General features: G+C 44.4%; 1 protein-coding gene across 11 annotated transcripts in view; it reads right to left on the bottom strand.

The window, feature by feature from the left end:
- LOC147030298 (sentrin-specific protease 1-like) overlaps positions 1 to 26,488 on the bottom strand; it is a 147,741-nt gene that overhangs the window by 120,211 nt on the left and 1,042 nt on the right. For 5 of the 11 annotated variants that reach the window (XR_015056297.1, XM_085874220.1, XM_085874214.1 and 2 more), the window contains exons 2-3: positions 21,089 to 21,147; positions 20,742 to 20,962 (exon numbers count right to left, since the gene is read on the bottom strand). The exons of 1 other annotated variant lie outside the window; for it this stretch is intronic. Coding sequence is in view for 9 of the 10 variants with exons in the window: in XM_085874220.1 (XP_085730346.1) it covers positions 20,742 to 20,962; positions 21,089 to 21,147 (280 nt within the window). In the remaining variant the exon portion in view is untranslated. The remainder of the gene's footprint in view (positions 1 to 20,741; positions 20,963 to 21,088; positions 21,148 to 26,488) is intronic. 5 more of the 11 variants (XM_085874213.1, XM_085874217.1, XM_085874221.1 and 2 more) reach the window with 3 other exon arrangements.

Below are 26,488 nucleotides of genomic sequence, written 5' to 3' on the forward strand. Positions count from 1 at the left end.
AATATGCACAGTGTTGATATTGGGATTAAAGCCTGTAATCTAGGTCTCTCAGTGTGACAAATGTGACAGGATCACTTGGCGATTGGTGAAACCACAATGGAAGACCAGAGTCACCTGGGTCAGTATAGAAAGAGGCAATTAATTTTCTCAAGCGAATGTTGAGGTGTGCAAATAGTCATGGAAAACATGGTGAAGCGATGACTGGCGGCTGGCATACCTGTCTCAACATTCGTTTGAGAAAATTAATTGCCCGAATGCTTTTGCAGACCGACTTGTTCCTCAACACCGACAAAAAAGATAGATTAGAAAAGCTTGGACCCAATTTAGTATCCATGGCTGAAGACGCAACAAATAATAGCGCAGTTTGATGGTTCCACACCAGAATGTTTTGGTCACTTCATATATGAGTGCATCAGCACAACATATTGCAGTGGATGGGAACTGAAACCGTTCATGGACTGTGACTCTTTCCATGCCGCCCTCGATTTACGTGAGACTTCAGATAAGTCTGTCACTTTACAAAATACTTCTGCTAAAGACGATGCGCAGGTCACCAAGATTCACTCCAAACCAAATGATAGATAGTTGTTTACCATATTCATCCTCTCAACCTATGAATGCCAAATGTTCGATAAAATACTCTGACTTCCATCGGATCTGCCATTTACGAAATGACGATTCAGACCCGTCAAAAATCGAAGACGAGTCCATTCTTTACAGATCATGGATATCCTTGCTCCATTATGGCCGGGTGCTTTGGAGCTCACCTGCAACAACAGCCTACAAATGGCTTTACAACCTCTAAAGCAAAAAACAGAGTAAATAAATTCCTTTGATCTTGGTTCATGACATCATTTACTGTTTCCACAGGAAGCGACATCATGAACGAAGATCGAGAGTACGTTCTTTGATCCAAAATCTGAGCCAAAAATCCATCTGCATCTACCGAAATACGCTCACATTATTTGTCTTCACAAGAGCAGTGTGAAATTTAATTATTTATGAAGCAATAGTCATATTGCCTGTGAAACTGCCAACCAAAAGGGACAAATAAACCTTGAACTCAAGTCACCATGTATGAAGGAGGCTACTGCACGCAGAAGGTGCTTGCAGCATTTCAGAGTGATTTCAAAAACTTAATGGCTCAGGCCATGCATAAACTGGGTGCGATGAACACTGTCGTCGTAGTAGTCCAGCAAGATTATGAAGCTGATAAACATGACACTAGTGGAGCTGCAGAAATCTAAACGGGATGCTACAGGATAGATGACGATGCTTGAAAACATGCAAAGTGCCACTACCCATCATGAAAGGAGAAGGGAAAGGTGTGCAAAGGAGAGCTAATTGATGCCTTGATAGCACTACAAATTCACAAGAGAAAACAAAAAATCTCTTGTTCTGAAATCTTCCAGCAAAAAAAAACAACACAGAATACTGTTGATGATGTTTTTGGCACTGTTATGCAGCTGGGATTCACTGAAGATCAAGTAAAACATAATATTGCTGGAAATAAAATCATTCCTTTTCTCCAACAGCCTCATCTCATATCATCAATTCGGATTCAGACCAGGTCACTCGACATTGGACGTGCTGCTTCTGCTCTCCCAACAATGGATGGATGCCCTCAATATCAGACATGAGATCAGGGCCGTCTTTCTGGACATATCTCGAGCTTTCAATAGTCCAGCATCCCACCTTGCTCTCCAAACCGTCTGCCTATGGACTCCAAGGTCAACTACACACTTGGATTAGGGACTTCCTCCACTCTCGTAGCCAACATGTGGCTCTGAAAAGAATCCTTCCCTCTCCTCTCCCTGTCAAGGCTAGAGTTCCTCAAGGCAGTGTGCTCGGTCTCATCCTATTCCTTATGTTCATCAATAATTTCTCCAACTCTCTCAAAAATTATCTTTATCTTTTTGCTGATGATGCCACCCTCTGCCATGACATCCCTCATCTTTCTGACAGTCTGTCAGCCTCTTCCCCCTCTCAAGACCTTGATAAAAATAACAAAGTGGTCAAACACTTGAATACGTCTTTTAACCCTGAAGAATCCCACACACTCACCCTTTCTGAAAAGACCGCACCGCAAACCTTCCAATCTACTTTCTCAACAACCTTCTCAAAGAAGTTCAGTCACTCAAACTCTTGGGTCTCACTCTCAGCCATGATTTCTTTTCGGCAAACCACATTTCAAAGTTCGCCACCAAAGCTAGATGGCGACTAGGCATCCTCCATCATGCAAACTCCTTCATTGGCACACGTGAGCTCCAAAATACCCACAAGGCTTTCATCTGCAGCTTGACCAAGTACTGCTTTTCCCTCTGGGCTGGTGTCGCTGCCTCAATCTCACACCTTGCTCAGATTGATGCTGTGGTTTCACTGAAGGCCTTCAAGAGAGCGAAGAGGCTGCTCGCCAAGCAGCAGCCCCTTCACTCTCTGCATATCTGGATAAAATCACAAACTGGTCCAACACATGGAACATGTCTTTCAATCCAGACAAGTCCAACACTCTCACTTTGTCTCTCCGAAAAGACCGTTTGGAACCCCCCCCCCCCCCCAATCTACTTTCTCAACAATCCTCTTGAAGAAGTGTGATCCTTCAAACTTTTGGGCCTCACTATCTGCCATGATCTTTCCTGGGAAAGCCACATCGCCAAGTTGACCTCCAAAGCCAGTCGTCGATTTGGCATCCTCCGCCGTGCAAAGTCCTTCCTTGGCACATCAGAGCTCCTGACCACGTACAAAACTTTCATCCACAGCCTAATGGAGTACTGCTCTCCCTACTGGGCTGGTGCTCCAGCCTCTCACCTTTCTCGGCTCAATGCTGTGGAAACCAAGGCATTTAAGATCATTGGTATCTCCCACGATGAGGCTGAGTCTTTGGGTCTCTCACTGCAGGTAGGTCGGTGGTCTTTGTCTTCTACACTCTCCTCTCCGGCCTCACCCCTGCTCTGTCTGCTATCTGTCCCACCCATATTTCCACAGGACACTCATAGTCCGCCAGCAACCCCCTTCTGATTAAACTACCAAAATCCAGAAGCACTGCTCACCTCCACACATTTGTTCCTCTTTTTTTTTCTGCCAATGGAACCACCTTTCAGACTCTTTTCAATGTCATTCTTCCCTCCAGGTCTTCAAGACAGCCGTTCACCACCATCTCAAATCAACCCCCAACCCCATCCAAAACCATAATCTTCTCTACACCCACTAAAATAAGCCCAACCCCTTCCAAAATTTTGCTTCTGTACCCCTAAACCGGATTCAGACCCTTCTGTACCACATCTTGTCCACCGCTTGCATTCTCCGTTACCCCTCATCATTACCTGTTAGTCAGTTTCCATCTATTTTCTCCCCCTGTCCTGCTATTAAATTCCCCCCTTCTCCTGTTGTTCCTTTTGTTATGTGAAATGCTGATCGGTTCTGTGTTGACTGTGTAAACAAAAAACAAATAAACATGCAACTGGTGAACGCACTTGAACTGCCTGTTAAAACCTGACCAGAATGCCTCCGAGGAACAGCACATCATCCCCAACCCAATGATAGTCAGGTTTTCATCGATGCTGATCACAATGCTGTTCTCCAAGCAATATAGGGAAAGAAGAAATCAAAGGAAAACTAGAAGGGCACTCGGTGGAGCACATACCTCCACCACGTAATGCCTGATCCACAAGAACACATCGGGCCCACTACAGTTTTGAAATATCATGCAATACAGTACTATATAGTTTTTGGCCCTCTCTCTCAATGGTGAAGAACCACTTTTTAAAATTAAATAATCCTCATATCCACATCCGGATTCGGATCTTCACCAAAATCGAATCAATTCGTCCTTGCGACACACCCAACCTGTCCACCAAGTTTCACCGAATCCGTCCTTAACTTTTTGAGATATCGTGCTGCATATCATTTTTAGCCCCATCTCTCAATAGTGAAGAAGCACTTAAAATTCTAGTAGTTGGATCCGGATTCGGATCTTCACCAACATTTAATCAAGTCTTCCTTCTCTCACACCCGTGTCCACCAGGTTTCGTCCAAATCAGTCCACAACTTTTGAAATATCATGTGACATATCATTTTTTTTGTCCCATCTCTCAATGGTGAAGAATCACTTTTAAATTTTTAGCAGTCCGATCCGGATCCAGATCTTCACCAAAATCTAATCAGTTCGTGCTCGTCACACACCCAACCTTCCCACAAAATTTCATCCGGACCCGTCCACAACTTTTTGAGATATCCTGCACAGAAACACACAAAGACAGACAGACACAGACAAACAGACAGAAAGGGGTGAAAACATCACTTCTTTCACCTTTGGTGGTGGAGGTAAAAAAAACTAATAATAATAATGATGATGATAATAATAAAATTAATAAATAATAAATAAATAAATAAATAATATATATAAAAAATTTGAATAAGAATAATAATAAAAAAAAAACTATCTGCCTACAATAAAAATATGTATCGATCAAAGAAAGCAGTGATGTGAGCATGAAAGGGGGAGAAAGATAATTAGGGCAATACCCCTGGGTGCTCACCTGGTAGAATAATGACACTGAGGAGAAAGTTAACGTGGGACGGAATCAGCAAAATGTACCAATGAACCAATGTCATACCAAATACCTATTTTGGGGGCAACTTCCCCAGCCTCCCCACCCCGTAAATACCACAATTTTTTAAATAGCGTGAACAAACTTTGGTGCATCACCGATGATGAAGGTTGTGGTCAAGTTTCATCAGAATTGTGTGTGTAGTTTCTGAGAAGAAAGGAAATGCATATTGTGGGGGGCAATTCCCAGAGACCCCTTTTGGACACGATTTTTTTTTAATGCCATGAACAAAATTTGATACAGACAGGGTGATGAAGATTGTGGTAAAGTTTCATCGTAATTGTAAGTGTAGTTTCAGAGAAGAAGTTGCAAGTATTTGTGGCCGGACGGACGACGCACCATCCCATAAACTCCCTAAAAAAATGTTCCGAAATATTTTCCAGGTGAGCAAAAAAAAAAATATATATATATATATATATATATATATATATATATATATATATATATATATAAATAAAATCACAGAATCGTCGAATAACATCCATACATGAAAATATAAATAAATGAAAAAAATGCAGATGAGCGACCCGAGACAATGGGGAAGCACGGTAATTTTGTGTGCACCAGGAAAAACAAAAATCACAGAACCATCAGAAAGTATCCGTAAATGAAAAATCAAATGCAGGTGAGTGACCTAACAATGGGAAAGCACGGTTCGTACGCTTACATAATATGTAAGTGTAAGAATACCATACTACTTCATGCACAATATATATATATATATATATATATATATATATATATATATATATATATATATATATATATATATATATATATATTTGTTGTTGTTGCGGTTCTGTAAAACCGCATGCCTCTAAGGCAGTGATTCTCAACCCTTCCTCTGTCATTTACCCTCTTGGCTTGATGTCTTTCGCCATTTAACCCCTTACTCCCATGCAAAAAAATGCACAGCCGGCATAGAGGCACAGAAAAAAAGAAGATGGAACAACTTTATTATTAAGGTTTTGCACAAAATAAACTTTGATAAAGACAAAAAAAAAAAAAAAAAATAAAAAAATACAGTCCACTTATATCAAAGAAGGTCAAACAAAAATACCAGAAGCATTATCAGTGGGAACTCTGCTGATTCATTGAGTCAACCAGTTTATTTATTCGAGGAGCTGTTGATGACAACGCTACCCTCACGTCGTCATCGGCTTTCAGGCGGTTCCTTGCCTTTGTCTTCATTGTGGTACAGCGGATTAGCTCTCATATTATAACAATTGTGCATTTTATGAAAAAAGCATTAAATTTATAGCATAGTTAGTATATACCATTTTGTTTATTTTCAGATGTGGAGGGAAGTCAGATTTGACCTCCGAGGACCGTGAGAGTTCAAATCCAAGGTCTAATGTTCTAATTACCGGGTCTAATGTTTAAACACGCTTAATTTTGTAGAAAACATTTAAGGTGTCATTTGCAACTAAATTGGGGATGCCCATTCATTTGATGATACGTTTGAGATCGCCAGAATTCAAGGAAATGCATTTAGGTCAAGGTCAAGGTAAAAATTGACCAAAAATAAGCAATCAGTTGAAATTTGCAAATGAACACCCAGTGGTGTCTCATGTTTGAGATGTCATTTTAAACTAATCTTAAGATGCCCAAATATTTGATGATCATTTTCAGGTTGCCAGAAGAGGTCATACATTGAGGTCAAGTTCAGATGATGAATCTCGCTGAAAAACACCCAGATGTCCGAGCAGAATTCAAGTCTGGAAATTTTGTAGTGCACAAAACCAGCAACAAGTTCTCTGCCGTGGCAGTTGCAAAGTCCCATGAGCAAAAGAATGCAATGGTGAAAGGTTCTGGTGGGGCTATTGGACTGACTGGCAATCGAGGAACACTCAGATGCTGGATGGTCGCAGGGCCAGAAATTGCTAGGAGCACTACAGAGTTTGAGGAACAGGCCATAAAGCAACAGGATGGTGTTGGTGACACTGGACACAATCACCATGACCAGCAACCTGGAATGCAAGCAGCATTCCTGAAGGAGGTGAAGGCACTTGTGACAGTGCTGGAATAGATGGGGAATCCATTTCTAGAACACAGCCAAGACCTACGAGCCATTGACACAAGGGACATCATGGACACCTAAGTGGCTGAAACTGTGAGAAGGATCAAGACTCTCGGTGAGAAGCAGTACACCAAGTTTGTAACAGAAAGGCGAGAACAGTGTACAACACCTGTCACACAAACACTCCCAAAGAACAAGTTGCAACTGTTCAGTAGGCCACCGGTCAAGATCAAGTCAAAACAGAAGGCACAGATTGCAGCACTGAAGAGTGACTGTGGTCTCTTTTCGAGGCTGCACATCTCCCGTCAAACACGAGATGGAAACATGGACAATTTCTTCTCGATGTTAATGTCAATGTTAATGTTACTGCGAAAGCGATTTGTGGTGCTGATATACGACCAAACCAGTGAGAGTACGTAAGTGAATGATGCCAGGAAACAGCTCTTCACACAGAAGTCTAGAACTCTGGAGAACATTCCTCCAACCCAGGCAGCACTCAAGCAGCACATCAAGCGCACTTGATACCAGGCCAATTGTTGGAACCAGGCATTGGTCCTGAATCCTGAGTTGCCAGATCCAGCTGACTGGGGCTGGACAACGGAAACAACTGGGTGGCAGCCGCTTTGGACCACTCTCCCTGAAGCATCAAAATGGTTCCATGAATTGATCCACTGTCGCTGTGAGAAAGGCAGCACTGAATGCTGCAAGTGTGCCAAAGCTGAACTCAAGTGCACTGCACTGTGCTTGTTCTGGAGACTGTTAGATTTTGATCATTACCAATAGGATATTCGGAAATTGTGGATAGTGCCAATTCGAAAATTAGTACGAGTGGGGAGATTGATCGTTATCGTGAGCTACATTGATCCATACTAGTTTGCCAGATTGAAATGATATTTCAAAGGAAGTTGTTATGCAATTTGGTAGAAATATGTGGATATCTAGTGCTAATAGTGTCAAAATGGAAGCGAAGTTTCACTATTATTGCATAGGTCCAATCCAGTGTCCAAGATAAAATAAATGTATTCACAAAAGAATGTCCAAAAGATTTTAACGTAATTTGACCTTGACCTAAATGCATGTCCTTGGGTTCTGGCGATCTCCAAAGTATCACCAAATGAATGGGCATCCCCAATTTAGTTGGAAATGACACCTTAAATGTTTTTCTCCACTGTTTGGTTCCAAAATTAAGCGAGTTTGAACATTAGACCCGGTGGACTGGCGACCATCTTGGATTTGACCTCTCATGGTCCTCAAAAGGTCAAATCTGACTTCCCTCCACATCTGAAAATAAACCTTATGGTATGCACCAACTATGTTAGAAATTTCATGTTTTTCTCATAAAATGCACAATTGTTGTGTTATCCACTACACTCTTGCTCCTAAAGTAGAGAAACTTGATTCACATAGATATGTGGTGACAAAGGGAACAAGCACTTTGAAGGCTCGCTGAGTAAGAAGTGGAAATGATTCTTAGTTTCATCCAGAAATCAACACCAACTCTATCAAATTCTTCCTTAAGACTAGCAGAGGACTGAAGATCAATCAGCTCTTCTTTTTCTGGGTTGTAATCTCTCATTTCTGACAGATCAGTGGTAAAAGGTCTTAATATCCATCTTTCTGTAGGTATCATGTCTTCTGGAAAGTAGCCAGTGAAGTGATGCTTCAAGATGTTCAAATGTGCTGTGATGTCTTCATTTATTTCAGGTAACGCACCAGGTTCTTCTCAAATGGCCTCATCCAAGTTTGGAAAATTTTTGATGAACTCTTCGGGCCCATAAATCCAGCTTTGTCTGCAATGCTTTCATCTTTTCACCTGCCTCAACGATGGTTACTGATTTTCCTTGGAGTTGTTTGTTGACTTGGTTAAGATGGGTAAATATATCTGAGAGGTACCCAAAAGAGGCGATGAACTTTGAATCAGCAAACTTTTCCCACAGCTTTGAATACCGGTCACGAAGAAAAATCTCTACCTCAGTACGGAGCTCAAACACTCGGTTAAGAATAAGTCCACGTGAGAGCCACCTCACCTCAGTACGAAGCAAAAGAATTGAATGCTCAGAGTCCATCTCATCACAAAAAGCTTTGAATAAGCGGTGATTCAGTGCTCGGGCACAAATTAAATTAACAGCCTCAATAACTTTCTGCAAAACCATTTTCAGATTTTCATGAAGGGTTTTCACAGCTAATGCATATCTGTGAAGAACACAATGCATTATCACATGGGGTGCCTTTTGTTTTACAAGTGCAGTGAAGCCTGATGTAACTCCCATCATGGCTTGGGCTCTATCAGAACAAATTGAACCAACTATGTCCCATGTGAGATTGTTCCTTTCAAAGAAGTCTTCTATTTACTGCACTATGTAAGCAGTCTTTGTGGTTTGTTGGAGAGTTTCACAGAATAGAAATTCATCCTTCAGTTCTTTTCCACATATGTACCAGACAAAAAACAAGCAGTTGTGAAAAATTAGCAACATCACAGGATTCATCAAGTTGCAAAGAAATTTTTGCTGGGCTCGATTTGATCTGTTCACTAACTTATTGACAAATATCTTGAGACATTTCACCAATACGTCGATGAATTGTGTCATTAGAAAGGGGAATGTCTTGAATCTTCTGTTTTGCTTCTTTCCCACATACTGTACATGTTCAACCATGTAAGGCACAAGGTTTAATCAACTTCTCGGCAATGTCGTGAGGTTTATTTGCCTTTGCTATTCACTGTGCTACGTGATGGGAAGCTGCAAGCATTGGTTTCTTGTTAGATTCGAAGCCATGTTTGGGCAGTGTTCCTGCAGCCCCGAGACCATGTGGAGGTACTCGCTATTAACTTCAGAAAATGATTTTCGTTGTGCAGATCACCAATCTGGATGAAATTTGGCATACTTAAAGAATTTTAGACGCTGAGTCCAAATCCACTTGTTTCCACGTCGAGGATGTGACACAATTGGTCATTTTTGGCAATTAAAGATACACCGAACATTAAAGCACAATTTTGACACAAATGAAGAATCAAGGTTAGACTGATATGTACGTCAAATGAAACTCTTGTGAGGTCTTAAAATGATACAATATGTTTATACAGAGCCCTATTCACTGTTATTAAAGATGTTTATAATTAAAGGTCATAAACCGAAGCAGTTACATATTTTTACCGGCCGAAAATGTCTGGACCGACCAGACAGGCCTTCGAGTTGACGAAGGCAACTTTTTGCTTAAAAGGCAGCCACACTGGCTATTAAAGGTAGTTACATTGACTATTTAAGGCAGTTACAGCACCTATTAAAGACAGTTACATTGGCTATTACGGATTAAATCAAAGACAAAGAGACTGCGCGACTCAGCCTGATGAAAAGTAGAACCGCCACAAGAGGAGTACCATCTTAGAACTCCAGTATTTCTTGCTCTGAAGCGTTTGCTGAACTAGGCTCTTGACTGCTGCTATTACAAAACTCAAGTCCACTATTACATGCTAACCAACCTGAATACTACTGTGTAGTAGATCACCACAGCAAAAGCAATGTTACACCCGCATTCACAGTTCGTCGTCGGAATCATCGTCAGTTCCGCTTTCATCATCCATAAGTTCCATTTCTGCACGGGTCTGTTCATCGTTGGCGCAGTTTTGACAACCACAGCACTCTGTGCAGGACAGTCATTTTGACCGGCAAGAACACTGGTTGGTCTTGCATTTCATTTCGTCGCCTCTAACAGTTCCTTCGGCGCTGGTGGTTTACTCAGCCAGTGAACAGTCAGTGCTCCGTTGCGTTCCACCCATCCGTGACATGCAGGAGAAGGGGCTTCTATAAACCTCTCAGTCGCACGGTGGTGGATCGCAGACTGATAGTTCACTCTTTTGCAATGCAGCATCAGAGCGTCGCTTGCAGGCGGCAACTTCTGTTCTCCCAGCGACTGGCTGCAGAATAGCTTGTTGCGAGCCTCATCCACACTCTTCATGGTCAGCTGATTTTACATGGTGCAGACGAATTGTTCTAGGTCGTGAATGATATTCTGATCTAGCGCAAATTCTCGACCAATGCTCCCGAAATAGGTGATGAGATGGGGACTCTTCATCATCAAGTCAAATGGCCTTGTTTTGCCCTTACCATGGAATGCACTGGTGGTATCACTGCCCGTGAAATTGTGCAAACCTATCAACGCATCGCAGACAGCACTTTCCAGGGCATTACTCAGCTTCCTAATGTCAACGACGATAATGACCTTGTGACTTCCTGTGACCAGATGGACATTTCGGGCCCGAATCGACTTCGAGTGAGCCAACGCCAACACAAACACATCGGTGTCGAAACTCTCTGTGCGCACAGACTCTTCATTCTGTCCCGCGTGAGCGGCATGGAGCAGGAGCTTCGTGTCAGCTTCCTCATGGTTACATTCAAGTTCAGGTACTGACGACACAGTCACGACACCATTCGACGCCTTGATTTTCTCACATTTGCTGGCATGACTGACATAAAACAGCATGTCACACAGTTTTGATGGAGAGATGTTTCTCGTCCACGATGAACTCTATCAACGCCTCCTTATTGGCTCCGCTCAGGAGATAATTGGCCCACTGTTTTGGAAGGGCTTGATCGCGCCCGTAGATGGTTCGCACCTGAAGATCTCCCACCCTGCCCGCTCGTCTGGCATGCTCCAGGCACTTGATGCTGATACTTGGGTAAGTATCAAACACCACGTCCAGTCTTGAAGATTGGTTATGTAGTGCTTTGGCCACTACAATGTTCAGCACCATCTCTTCCAGTTTGCCGAAAGTGTTAGGCAGTGAACCAGCCTTTATCGCCTGAATAACGGCCATTCCATCCACAATCGCTGCACCTTGGATAGGCCGAGCGTCCACACGGCAATCGGGCCACTGTTTCAGTATATGGTTGCGGAGTTTGGCTTTGTCCATCTGAGCAATCGAACCATCACCAGATGCCAGCGGGAAAGATATGTTCGCCAGTGGGTACGCGAGCAGATCGTGGAGTGTTACATTGCTTTTCTCGCCAATCAACAGCAGTCGTGTGAAAAGACGACGTTCATTCGCAATTTCAACCTTCGGCGTCTGCTGGTAAGGAGTCGCCAACTTGCCTCGCGCCTTCGAGAAAGTTGCCAATTTGGCCTTCAAAATCGGACTGAAGAATGGGACCTCACCTGAGAAAAGTCGATCACGCATGAATTGCACGACAGCATTCTCTCCCTTGACATACGCGTTCATCAAGTCCGCGGAAGTGGCTGGCGGTGCGATGACACCTGAACTAATATTGACGAGTTCAAGGTGAGCGCCGGAGAAAGGGTTAATCATTTGAAGTACTGTGTCCATCACTTGTACCACCACTGCTTCGTTCTTCTGCGAGCTCGACACATCCAAATCCTCTCTCGTTTGGGGCTCGTCGTGGATACCCGCCATGGACTCACATTTCCTTGCGATTTCCGCACGTGCTGGTTGGGACAGGATCCACTTCTTCACAGCTGTGCTTTTCTGAGTGTAACCAATGATGCCTCCACTGGTCTTGCTGTCCCTATTTAAAGTCTGCTCTATAATCTGATCGCAGGCAACACTACTAAATCCATAACTAGTATGCCGTTGGGAAGTCCATTTGCCGTCCATGAACGCTTGATAGGTGTCTGGGTGGGAGTGCTCAAGCCCGGCCATTTCCAGCCAGAAACGGGTAAGTACCTTGCATAGTTTAGGTGATCTTACGCAAAGTACCAGGGCATTGACGCTCTCGTGATCACAAGGTGTTTCAGCCAGTTCGAAGTACGAGTTGCCCGTATAAGCTCTAGTGCTAGCTCCACCATTTCCAAGTAGGAGCACTAGAATGCGACTGTTTTGCTCGCTGTACATTGCTGCTGTCTGAACATTTCCGAGACCTCTTCCGATGACAGTAACTGTTCAAACAACGGAGACGCTCTATACACCTCTCGAATCACACACGCGTCTCCTCTGCGAGGGAGTCGATGAAGGCCTGGAAGCAGAGTCTTCCTAGCGCTTCGTAGGCGAGCTTGTGACAGCGCAGACTCCTGTTATAGTGGTAGCCGTTTATTACTGAATTTGCAGAACGCTGAGCGACAATACCAGACTCTATTATGAGATCTCGCAGACCTGCGTCTCTGAATCTTTGGCCGATCATGCCGAGGAAGCTCATGAGTTGATGGAATTCGCCGAGACGAATTACCAACCTTCTGTCAACTCCGGGTACAACCAACGAATCTCCTGCGCCTTACTGTAGATCGCAAGGTCGAAGACTAGAACTACTTCTTCACGTTCCAGTTTATCAGCCATATCGATGCTTTGGCGTAGGACCGTGTAAACGGTGTCCAGTTCCATGGGTGATTCCTCGATCACGGGAAGGTAGATGATGGCTGACTTGGTCAACTCTTCATCTCGACGAAGGAGGGTGTTGTACCCAGTACAAACGGCGTTTGTTGATCGTGAAACTATCTGTGGCGTCGCACCAAGCCTTCGCACACTCGCATACCTTACGCCAGCTCTTATCCGTGAATTGCGTCACTTTCTCATCATCCTCCTCGCTCAAGTGTATGAAACAACGCATATTTGGTTGTTGAAAGATCAAAAATCACTCGAAATCACACGACAACCATGGGCGCCGCCATCTTGATTTGTTGTTTCCTGGTCGTTTCCTCCGCGATTACAAGCACGCCACGCCCACTTCACGGCGGTAATTTCAAATGGTAATAACTGTCGGTGTGTCAACTTGTGCATATGGAAACAAATAGGAATTTCAATGGTGTGTTCTCATGAATATGTACAGGGTGAATTTCGTTTAGATTGGTGATCTGCACAACGAAACTGAACGAACCAACCCACCTCCACATGACCTATAAACCTGGCTCTCTTTGCTTCAAAGGAAGCACGGTCATCAGATGCATGGGCAGGATGTGTGGCTTCCAGGTGCTGTTTTAGTATTGAAGGTTTCAATGAGCCATTTCCAAGAACTTTTAAGCACAGCAGACACTGAGGCTTATCCACGCCATCTTCAACAATGAAGGCAAAGCCCTATTGTACATATGAATCCAGGTACGTATGTACGTTTTTTACATACCAAAATCTGAAAAGAATTTTTTTTTTTTCAAGAAATTCATAAATTTTGAATGAATTGAAATTATTTTTTCAAAAACAAAGGAATATTAAGGGGTATGAAAGATAGTTCATCCTCCCCATCCAACGTGAAGGGGGGGGGATGGCATCATCCCCCTATCCCCCCCAGGATGGCACAGCATCCCCCTATCCCCCCCAGGATCTACGCCCATGCCAGCCACAATTTTTCAAAAACAGGCTGACCAGGTATAGTGTATTGCAGAATTAATACTTAATTTTCAGGTATGATATTGTTACAGTTGTGGAAATTCACAGAACACCAGTCAGGTTCCCCAGAGGTCAGTTATTTCGATAAGTGTGTATTCCAGGTTAGAATTCCCCACCGATGTATAACGGGCTATGCATCTTTGAGTTAGCCGTTATTCTTTTTCTTTCTTTTATTTCAAACAAACAGCAACTCTTCAACGACACGACTACAACCACGCCACCTCTACCACCACAACAGCATCTCAACAAACACGCCATCCCCACCACAGCGCCAACCACACTACAACCACGACATCTCAACAACTTCGCCAATCTCCACAACACAGCGACCCTCCTCGACAAACAAAAGCACACTCCCAGAAAGCCACCCAAAGAAGAAAACAAAAGCGACGGTTACAAAAACCAAATGCTCCAAAGAGAGACAGCCCGATCACTCCTGGGATTCCCCCCCACCCCCCCAGCGCGCCGGGAAGGGGGAGGAGCGGATCCAGCCTGGGTAAAGGTTCAAAGGCGAAAGAGGGGAGGGCGCTGATTTTGGGTGAAAAGCCCACGCCGGCCCCTCCCCTTGGGGCGATAAAAAGCCGCGTTCGCTGGCCGAAAACGCAGTTGAGTTGCGTTGAGTTGGTGTGAGGAGTTCGGAGTTGGTGTGGGGAGTTGAGTTGGTGTGGGAAGTGGAAGCGTTGGAAAGACGCTGAGTCGTCGAAAACCAGTTGAGCGAGTGGAGAGAAGCGCCGCTGAGAGCTGAAGAGTTCGGAGGTGGGAGCTGAGTTCGGAGTTCAGAGTGTTGGAGTGTGGGCAGTTGGTTCGCTGGAAGGTTCGCCTTCCCAACCAAGAAGCCGGGGGTCGAGACCCATTCACTCCTCCTGCGCGTCGTCGGCCGAGCCAGGCCGCAGGGAAGGCCACGACCAAGGGAGCCAGTCGGAGCTCGGGGGTACGGTAAAGTCGCCGAACAAGAGCCTATCGAGCCGCCAGGGGCGGACAGGTAACCTGCCCCGGCCTCTCGGAGCCCCTTCGATCATCCCGGCTCTGATAATAATAAAGGCTTCCGAGCCTGTTCTTTCTTTCTTGGGTTTTGCATGAAAGTCTGTGGCGCCTTGTCCTGAAGTAGTGAATTGTGTAAGTGCATGTACATTGCATAATAGACATCGGCTATCGGCTTTTACTCGTGTCTTGTCCCCTATTCCCCCATTGACTGCCTGCCTACTGTACAAATAAATGTCCCCATTGTTGAATGTCACCTGCTCGTTGCGTCCCTTCCTCACATTGACGCCATGGAGCGTTCGGGAAATTAGCTGGCTGATAATTATCAAGCCAATAAAACGTACATCTGGTCCGACGGGACTTGACGATATAAAACCGCCTGGCAATTGCATACGGAATGAGCTGCTTAAGCGGCTCGTTTTCGTGCAGGCCCCATCAAGGTGTAAACTCCCGGCATTTCTGTCCGCGCGAATAGTTAAGTATATCGACAATTCGGCGATTGACCCTGTAGCGCGTGGACAGAATAGTTGGCTGGTTTATGGTGTCTTAAAAACACCTGTAACTGGGTTGCAGCGTTTGGCCGGAAGCTACGACTCGATTGTCACGTTCGGTGGACGCACGGCCTGGATTGGGCTGAAACGGTTGTGCGCACGCTGAACCGGCGGAAATCTACAACAATATATTTAGCCCCTGCCATGTAAATTTTTACCTCCGGGGGTATATTATTTTACCCCAAGTTGAGAATCACTGCACTAAGGCAATGGCACCCAACATAGTGATACCAAGGCAATCATTTCATTAGTATTCATGCAGTCAGACCTTTCCCTCATGTGGAATGGGTTAACGGGACTAAGTGCGTTGCGTGGGTCTTAGAGCAAGGTTTAATTATTTCTCTATCTTCCATTCAATCCTGATTTTCACTCCAACCTGTGATTTTCACCCTGTGATAATCACAATCGCACTGTATGGGACGCGCATGGCGCACCTCTTCATTCAGGTCTGCACGCTGATTTACAACGGTGTCTCACCATCGACCTTCACTCGCCACCTCGGCCATCAATATCTCCCGCAAACGGGAGAGGACATCCCGCGTCTCCTCGCACCTTCGCATCGATGCAGTCGCCACCAATCAGAGACGTGCTGCACAGCCCAGAGCGCTTGGGCTGCATGGCGTACAAATGGAACAAGCGCGTTGACCAGTGCCAACCGCAGATCGCCGGGGGTGCCCGAACGGGAATGCGGGGCCGACGCGACTCTCGTCAAGTTGCCAGAACACGGCCCGGGAGTTCGGTGAAATGCAATTCACGTCGCGGTGTTCAGTGCAAGGCAATTTCGCAGCTCGGCCATGTCGCGCCGGATGTGCGAATGGGACCACTTCCGGCCGTAGCAGCCTGGCAGGGCGGGGCCTAATAGGAGTGCACGATTCGGGTGACGACGCGTAGCTTCAGGTCGTCACCCCAACCTACACCACGGGGCTTATAAAAGGCAAATTGCATCCTTGTCCTCCTATCTATCTCTCTCTGCATTCACTTGCTGCCTCCCACCTGCCTCGCCCGCTGGCTCCGCCCACTCCGCCTACCTGTCTCGCCTGCTGGCTTCTGCACACTTTGCCCGCCTTCCTCGCCTGCTGACTCCGCCTCTCTCGACCTCTGCATTCACCTGTCTCGCCTGCTGGCATCCGCCCACTTTTCCGCCTCCTTGCATGCCTGCCCCGCCCACTCTCTGGACCAGTGCGGAACACGCGCTTCCACGAGCCCCGGCACAGTAATTAGCAGGAGACAACACACCGACTCTCAAGGTGGGATCACTCAGCGGAGCCTCCCCCAAAGCGTACTGGGTAGCGCGGTTGGCCCACTGTGCAAGGTATTGCGGGGCCGTTAGTCCTCTCCTTCTGATTATCTCATCTTCATCAGGTGTGTGTGCGTGTGCGTGCGTGTGTGCGTGTGATGGCGTCTGTCCAAGCTTAAGTTAAGATAAGTGTAGAAGATAACTTAAGAGTGTAGAAGATACAACGGAATAAGTCTGCTCTGTGTCTGCTTGCCTTTTTGTCATACCCCACAAATTCCTTACTATTCCTGCTGTACATAATAATAAACCCCATTCACTGTGCCATATACCTTTCCTCACCTGATTGTAAATAAATGCTTTGTATAGAAATGTTCACAGCTAGTTTTCGTCTTTTCCTTCATTGGTCCAGCAAGGTCCATATCCTAGCCGAGCCAGGACGTTATCTCCCAACGATCCGATCCGTTCTTCGAGCCGGTACATCTTTGACAGTTATGCTCGGCTGCATCTGATCTGGTAAGGTGATCCAGTTTGGACAAGGCGTACCGAGGGCGTGTTCCCCAGTAATTAGGTCACGTAATCATTTTAGGTAACCGGTTAACATTAGGCGGAAGACCCCAAGTCACGTGATCGAGTTATCAGCGTTCACGGTCGATTGGCGATCTGCCACATCACCGAGTTATCCGTTTGTGATGGCCTGCGATTCCGGAGAGTCTGGTGGGAACCTGGGTTGATACCCCCGCCCACGCACCTCCCAGGTCCGCAACAATATGCGCACACAAAGAGATTATGGAAATTCTACTAGAATACCACAACATTGATTTTGGAACAGGAGAAAGGTCAACCTCAAGCATCGTGCTCAAATACATGTACGAATCAGTATATGCCGAAATTAATCAACACCGATTTTCGACATTTGTTTTATTATGGCTAATGAAATGCTAGCTTGCAGGTCGGATGAGGTACGCACACTTGCCTCTTAAGCTGTCTAGCCTGGGATCACATCCAGACCAAGCTGCAAACTCATTCCGGTGTTTCACAGGTGGGGTGATTCAATGTGTGTCCAGTCCCTTGGATGGATGTTAAACTGGCAACCCATTTGCTGACCTTGGTTGGTGGACATTAAGCCATTGTTGCACATGAAAATACCAATAAAGTATTATCTTCCGAAATTATTTTGCCCCAAGCAATATGTATAAACTCTTTTTCTCAGACGATGAGCGAACGCCCGAAATGTCAGCGTCATTTTGCATCCCAGATCAGCAAGGAACAAGGGAACAAGGAAATCCAACGCAGGTGGAGGCCATTCAGCCAATCATGCCTGCACGAACCCACACCAACCCATCGACACAAGATCCAAGGAAGAAAATGCAAAAAAAAGTTATTAATTTATGAAATAATTTTTGTTTGTTTGTTTTGTTCTGTTTAAAAAATATATATATATATATATATATATATATATATATATATATATATATATATATATATATATATATACATACATACATACATACACATATACATATACATACATACATACACACGAGGTGTGTTTAAAAAGTATCCAACCTTAATTTTTCGTGCGTAAACAAATGAAGCTAGGGAGGAGTGGTTTGGTGCACGTATGTAGGCGATCCTAATCCGTATGCGTGAATATTTTCCCGCCTGCAAAAGCTGTTAGTCGCCGACAGACCGCCGATGAGTGAGGAAGTGTAAGTGAGCGCCGTCGGATTTTCGTTTTTGACAAAATGACGGATCACTGTGGTCTCATCGCCAGTATTCACTGTGTTGAAGAAGTTGGGATCGCTGTTCACAGTCTCCAGCATGTCCTGTGTGATCTCCAAACGGAGTTGTTTCTGCTCGATCGTTAGCAGCTTTGGCACAAACTTCGCTGAGATTCTCCTTAAGCCCAAATCCTCAGTCACAATGGAATGAACGGATCCAATGCTGACGCCCGCCTCGTCTGCAAGTTCTCTGATCGTGATTCGACGATCCTGCATCAGCAGGGCCCTCACTTGGTCAATGACGATCTCATTTCAGGATATTGAGGGCCTACCAGAACGTGCTTCACTTTCCACTGATGTGCGACCATCTTTGAAGCGGTTGTAACACTCTTTTATCTGTGTGGTGCCCATTGCTTCGTTCCCGAAGGCCTGTTGAATCTTGCGGATCGTTTCCACTTGGGAATCGCCAAGCTTTACACAAAATTTGATGCAGTAGCGTTGTTCAAGTTTTTCCGTCATTTTGTCAAAAATGAAAATCCGACGGCGCTCGCTTACACTTCCTCACTCATCAGCGGTCTGTTGGCGACTGACAGCTTCTGCAGGCGGGTAAATATTCACGCATACGGATTAGGATCGCCGACATATGTGCACCAAACCACACCTCCCTCGCTTCATTTGTTTACGCACGAAAAATTAAGGTTGGATACTTTTTGAACACACCTCGTATGTATATATATATATATATATATATATATATATATATATATATATATATATATATATATATATATATATATATATATATATATATATATATATATATATATATATATATATATATATATATATATATACATATATATATATATATATATATATATATATATATATATATATATATATATATTGTTTTTTTTGTTGTAGTTTTTTTTCTTCTTCTTTTGGAACCCCTTTTTTTCCCCTCGGGGAGGGGGCATGGGCTTGGTTAAAAACACAAATCAACCACACAACTCCCCTTGACAAGACCCCCACCAACAGCACTCTGTGCACAATCACCCATCAATGCTCAAATGACCGAAAAGTCGAATCAACATCCCCATAACTTTCAGGTGCCTATCTAACTCGAATTTAAATTTATCTACTTTTTCTACTGCCACTACCTTTCCAGGGAGGCCATTCCACGCATTAACTACTCTCTGAGTAAAAGTCCCCTGCCTTGCTACCGTCTTAACTCTCTTCTTTACTCTCAAGCTAGGGCCTCTGGTCCTAACACTGTCTACTCTGTTGAATAATTCATCTTCACTTATTTTATCTATACCTTTTATTGTCTTAAACATCTCTATCATATCTCCTCGTAACCACCTTCTTTCTAGTGTATAAAGCCCTGTCTCCTTCAGCCGTTCCCCATAGCTGAGTCTAGCTCGGCCCAGAATCAATCCAGTAGCTCTGCTCTGAACCCTCTCTTTGGAATTTCTGTCCTTCCTGAATTGTGGTGACCCAAACTGCACACAATAATCGAGATGTGGCCTCACTAAATTCCTGTACAATGTTAACACTACCTCTTTTGATTTACAATTGATCCCCCTCTGAATACAACCTAAAACCCTATTTGCTCTACCTATAGTTGCCTGCTTACCTCCCATATCCATTACCACCCCCAGATCTTTCTCCTGTGTGACTCGCTCCAAAATTACCCCTGCATCCTCTAATCTCTATTTTCATTGTTCTTTCCCATCCCCAACACATTACACTTGCTCAGGTTAAATTCCATCTGCCAGTTTTTTGCCCAATCTTTACAAGTATCAATACTTTCCTGTATCTGATCACCACCCCCTCTGCTACCCGCCTTACCTCCAAGCTTTGTGTCATCTGCAAATTTGGAAAGCTTACTCTTTTCCCAATTATCCAAATCGTTGATGTAAACATTAATATAAATCAGATGATACCTTTGTCAACTTATAGGTCATCATCATGGTGTGTGCAACACTTGGCTGCTGGTTTGCATCATTTGCCAAGAGCATGGCTGTACCACTGATGCAGTGGCCCCTGTTGGTTGTAGCAGTAATTTGTGCAGGCTATTGGCGATATCTCACCTACTCTTGATGAAGAACCCCGTGGGACCTTTAACTATCTGTAGTCCGTCGATGCAGCTAGACAATAGCCTCAAAGACCAAGTATTCCTGAAACCTGAATTAATTTAGGTTACAGCAACCCAATATCTTGTTTTCTTCTTTTACGGTAAGGCCTTTATTCCAAACAGCGACTGGAACCTTGCAATAGCATACTAATCTGACCTGCGGCACTGCAGGAACCTTGCAGTAGCTTACATAATCTTTTCTGGACATGCGACATGGGCGCTTGTCCACTTGGTCATTCACAGAGGTCCAAAACTCATGACGAAGTATGGGTAACCGTGAGGAGACCCAGTTGAAAGCAGCCGAGGCGACCCAATACGCCGTTTCCTTCACAGTCAACGCCGTTTTCCAAGCTCCGTCGATTATCTGCTCTGCAGTATCTGCAAAAATGTGTTCATAAGGAAGTCATTCGTTTTTGCAAGGTTTCAAATTTACGTTTACACATTGTAGCAAAGCAGGAGGATTCTATGTTATTACATGTACTGAAAGAACCACAAAAAAGGCACCTTTGCGGGGTCTCTTGAGAAGGTTTCCTTGCTCTTCAGGTTTGTCAGGGTCTAACCTGCTGAGGAATAACCCAGATGACGTGTGGGACCCAATCAGATAAAATCATCAAAGAATAAGGAACAAAGAAAACATGCAACACACAACAAACTTGGTCCAAAGACTACGACTTTTTTTTTTTAATCATATCTGGCTTACTCGTGATGAGTCATGGGTTAACCGCTGGAACCATGAGATAAAGACTAAATCAATGCAGAAGCACAAGGGCATTTCCACACCTGAAGAGGTTCTGCACCCAGACTTCAGCCGGCACATTTATGGCCAACATCTTTTGGGCTTCCAAAAGGGTGCTGCGATTGATCAAATGCAGCACAAAACCACGATCACTGGCCAATATTGCACTGACTTGCTGGCCAAGCTGCGCGAACCCATCCGTGAAAAAAATTTAGGGGCCGTTTAGACCAAAAATAAATAACTAAATGAATAACTAAGTAAATAATAAAAAAAAGTTTTCAGTTACAAAGCACAAAAAAATAAAAATAAAAATTTACAAATGGTCGTTACAGAGTTATCATTTTTTTTTCCCAGGGATCAATCCCTCTCACAAAAGTATTATAGCAATAAAACAACAACTATAATCTCATTCAGATCCATCAATGTATTTGCATCAAAATCTATTTTCTTGTTTGAAAGCAGAATTTGCAGTATCATCAAAGAATGATACTGCAAATTATATAACAATATTATCATATAACTGCATAACATGAATATTATGATGACAAAGTGGAATTCGCAGTATATCATCATATAAAAACATGTGACTTGCAGTACATTGTTGTCGAAAAGAACTCGGGTTTAATAAATGCATGTAGTGTAGTTATTTCATTATTAAATGTTTTAGAACAAGCATCGTCATTAAATGTCATATTAGATATGTGTCACCAATTTGTATAGTTAGACATGTCAAACCTATCCATATGTGTGTATCTAAAAAAAAAAAAAAAAAATAGTCATCCCTGCGAGCCCATGTTTAATGTTACCAATTCTCCGTTTTCCATCTTAAATGTCTTTTTATCATTTTGCTCGACATGAGGCGCTATCTTGGCAGGAAAACATCATTCCTGCCATACTCTTGTTGGCCATGGGGAGGGGGGGAACAGCTTGCCCTGCCCACGAGAGATAAGAGCTAATGGTGGATGAGTGGAGAAAATGGTGACCGACCTTATAAAAGGTGGGGCCCCGATTCAGAGATTCCTGTCAATGTGATGCCAGAGGCTGCGTTCGTTCTGGGCTCCCCAGAGTGGAGGCCACACCCTACCAAGCAGACACTGTGCCCACTCCACCGAGCTCCCTCGCACATCACCCGGCACAGGGCGTTGGGCCCGCGTAGGACGTTCGCCTTTCATAATGCGACTCACGGGGTTTACCCTGGTCTTACGATTTCCCCTTGCCTATCTTGTTGCATGATTGAAGGACATTAATAATAATAATCAGAAAGGAATCTGCTGTTTGTCGTTGGTTTCGTGGGCATGTATGAATCGGTTATTTTTCTTCCTTTTTTTGTATACATTGTCGATGCTCATGTGAGAGCAAACACACAGAACACACAACGGGGGGGGCAGGAGAGAGAAGGACAAAACAGTGGGGAACAGAGACCTGAGGGATGACAGATGGTACGGCAGAGGGTGGAGTCATCAGCAAAGCGATAAAGAGGATTTTCCAGAGAGTGGAAGAGATCATTGATGAAAAACAAAAAAAGAAGAGGGCCCAGTACACTGCCTTGAGGAACTCCAGCCTGAACAGGAAGAGGGGATGAGGGGACTGCATTTAGGGCCACACGTTGGCTGTGACAGGAGAGGAAGTCTGAGAGCCATGAGTGGAGATAGCCTTGGATACCATAGGAAGAGAGTTTGGTGAGCAGGGCAGGGTGCCAGACTGTGTCAAAAGCATGCGATATGTCTCAGGATATGGCACTGATTTCATGTCTGGCATCGAGTACCTCCATCCATTGTTGGGAGAGCAGAAGCAGCATATCCAGGGTAGAGTGACCTGGTCTGAATCCAAATTGATGATCGGAAATCAAGCCATTGGAGAGGAAGAAGGATTTAATGTCTGAAGTGATGATGGATTCCATAATCTTGCTGATGATTGGGAGAAGGCCGATTGGTCTGTAGTTGCAGGGATCTGTTTTTGCACCTTTCTATGCAGGGCAGTAATGTTTGCTGATTTCCAAGCAGATGGCAGATGACCTTGAGCAAATGAGAGGGTGAAGAGAACAGAAAGAGGGTGAGCAAGAGCAGAGGAGTGGGTTTTTCAGACACGTGGGCTGATGCCGTCTGGACCAGTTGCAGAATCTGAGTCGAGGTTTGATAGCAAACTCTCCGCTTTGTCAGAAGAAAGGGACACAGAGTCCAGGGACAGTTGGGTGCGACTGGGTAAGGTGAGTGCAGAAAGCGATGGGTTTCGGACACAAGATTTTGATGCTAACACCGAGTTTAGGCACTCAGCCTTTTCATGTGTGGTATCAGCTGTGCGGTCATTTGAGGAAAGGGAGGGGATGGAGGGGGAACATACACCAGAAAAAAAAATAAAAAATAAAAAATAAAAACTTAACAACAACACCAGAATTTCGAGGGAGAGAGGTTTGAGAATTCAGACTTGAGATTAGAAAGATGTTGTTGTCTGGCTCTCTTGAAAGTAGATACACACTTGTTCTGAGCTTTATGGAAGGAACTGAGATTACTCTCAGTTGGGTTTGCTTTCCATGAGGCAAAAGCAAGTTGTTTCAGGACAACTGCCTCGCCACAAGCTTCAGTGTACCATAGTAAACGCGGTAGTGGGTAAAGAGGGATTGTTTATTGTGTGGCCATTTATTTATTGCACATGAGTTTTACTAGTTTTCTTTTTAAATAAACCTGACTTGGTCTCTTGGGTGGATTCTGTCCGCCATGGTGGCTTCGTCTGATGGCTCGGTTTAAATCCTATTAAAAGTCGATTGGTGTTGGAGAAGCTTGTGTCATGTGACCAGAAGGTTTAATCAGCCTGATTAGATCGAGCAGGTGGTCACCAATCAGCATGGCACTCACCCGCTTTGGGGACTCTAATCTGTACGGTAACAGGGTCATCATGAGACACAGATCCAACATGAAGTCTTCGAGGCGGGTGACTGTCGCGGTCATTTTGACACGACTCACCAGAACTCACTGGGCAACCGAAACAGAATGGTGACCGCAACAACATTGTTAGAAAAACTGAATACGGTGAACCCATAACGCTTCCCAAGATGTGACACTTTTTTTATTAATGCAAGTTTTACTAGTTGGCGCTGTGGGAGTTGATATATTGTGGCCAACAGCCCAAACTTACCTGCTAAGTTTTGGCAATGGCAGCAAGTGTTTATCTCTCCATTTTGAAGAACCCATGTGAACATCAAGTGCCAAAATGAATGGAAGTAACCAACAAAAGTAAAAATAAACAAATAAAAATTATTAGAAGAGAATAAAAATTAGTCAGGTAATTGGAAACAGAATTTGTTTTGCCTTATGCAAGGTACTCTGCCGCGAGACATTGCAGCAGTTCACGAGCCCAGAGTGGACAGGCCGTCATTCGCCAGTGTGGGTTCGAACAGTTGAGTTATCCACCCTCAGCACAGAGCCCAGACAAGGTGCGTCAAAATGAAGAAATTAAATTGGTACATATCTTGGTTCGATATTCCGGAGCTGCAAAACATTTTGAATGTCCTTTGTATTCCACAATTCACAAACCAAAACATCGAAACAATGGGTGCGAGCAAGTTTTCCAGCTCCTCTATACAAGGGATTCGAGTAGTTATTGCAGTTCATGACCATTTTTTTTTTTTTTAAGCAATATTTTTGCCAAAAAGGTGAATTTGGCTCATTTAACGTCAACAGTCTCAGCCTAAGATGTATGGGCGACGTATATATATATATATATATATATATATATATATATATATATATATATATATATATATATATATATATATATATATATATATATATATATATATATATATATGGATTTGGAAGCCTTTTGCACACAGACAGTCAGCGGTTCCCATAGCTCAGTTATCTCAATAATTATGTGTTTATAGTTAGGGTTAGACAGAACAGGATTCCCATCTTCTGTCTAATGGGTTAATTTAATGTGTGCGCTGCGGGTTTCTTTTATAATCAGGGCTTTTTTTTTTCCAACAACAGCAGCACCGTCCCTCACTCAACCCGGTCGCCATTCCGCATGTGGTATTTGGTGAGGAGGTAGGCGGAGCTACAATCGCCTCAGATCGGGACTCCATCCAGAAGAATGGGAGTTGCCCCGCCTACCGTGGGCCTGTCCAATGAGGGAGGGCCAGTGAATCGCGAGACGCCACTGTCCAATGAGGAGACGAGTGGCCAGGGAAAAAAAATCCCTCCCACCTCACGAGAGGAACGAATGATGGTCGGGGCGATGATTCTGGCTGGGTCTGCCTCACCTGGTGTTGTCTGATCTGTCTGGAAGCTTTTTCAGCCTTGATTGGCTGTCGCCTCGTCGTCTCTCGCCTCGTCCATCTTCATGCTGGCTAGCGTTAAGCGCTCTATCTCTCATCCCTGGTGCTTGATGCTGCGTTGAGGCGGTGGGTTTGAGTCCCGCCGAGCCAGCTCAACCAGACCGCACGAGGCGGACAGGTGCAAGTGCAGACTCTTGCCCTCAGCTTGCCTTCCCTCCCAAGCTGAAGGGCCAAATAAAGGCCGCAGCCACCATTTCTTTTGGGGGGGTGTGTGTGTGTGTGTGTGTGTGTGTGTATCTGTGGGCCCAGTCTATAAGTAGCAATTGTTTAAGTGCCTTGTACATTACTTGCATTCCTTCTTGATAGTCGGTTTCACTCTGCTCTTTTTGTGCTCCCCTGCCCCATTATAAGTAAACCCCCCAATTGTTCAATGTACCAGCTCATTGTTGTGCTTTGTATTATTGACCCAGCACGGTTCGTGCTTGAGAACCAGTAAGCCGATTGGGCTGTAAGTTGTCGTTTGGACGGACGGACTTTGGTAATTCCGCTCGGTTACACTGGACCGAGGTCGCTAGAGCGATCCGGTTCGACAGAGTCCGTCGAGGGTGTGGTTTTCCCTGGTAGTTAGACAACGTAGGTACTTCGGTATATTGAAATTAGGCAATTAACCCTACCCCACGCCGTTAAAATGTTGGCGACCACGGTCCGCTAAGGGACCCGTGACCTTTGGAGTTATCCAAGGGAAACGACCTGCAATTCCAGTGTTCGGTGGGAGACGGCTCTACTGCTCCACCTGGCGGCGGTTCCTCGCCACCGACACCCGGCCCACAACAATATATATATATATATATATATATATATATATATATATATATATATATATATATATATATAT

Source organism: Eptatretus burgeri, chromosome 3 (genome assembly GCF_056783735.1).
Source record: "Eptatretus burgeri isolate ZD-2024b chromosome 3, Ebu_testis_v1, whole genome shotgun sequence".
NCBI classification, from domain to species: Eukaryota; Metazoa; Chordata; class Myxini; order Myxiniformes; family Myxinidae; genus Eptatretus; species Eptatretus burgeri.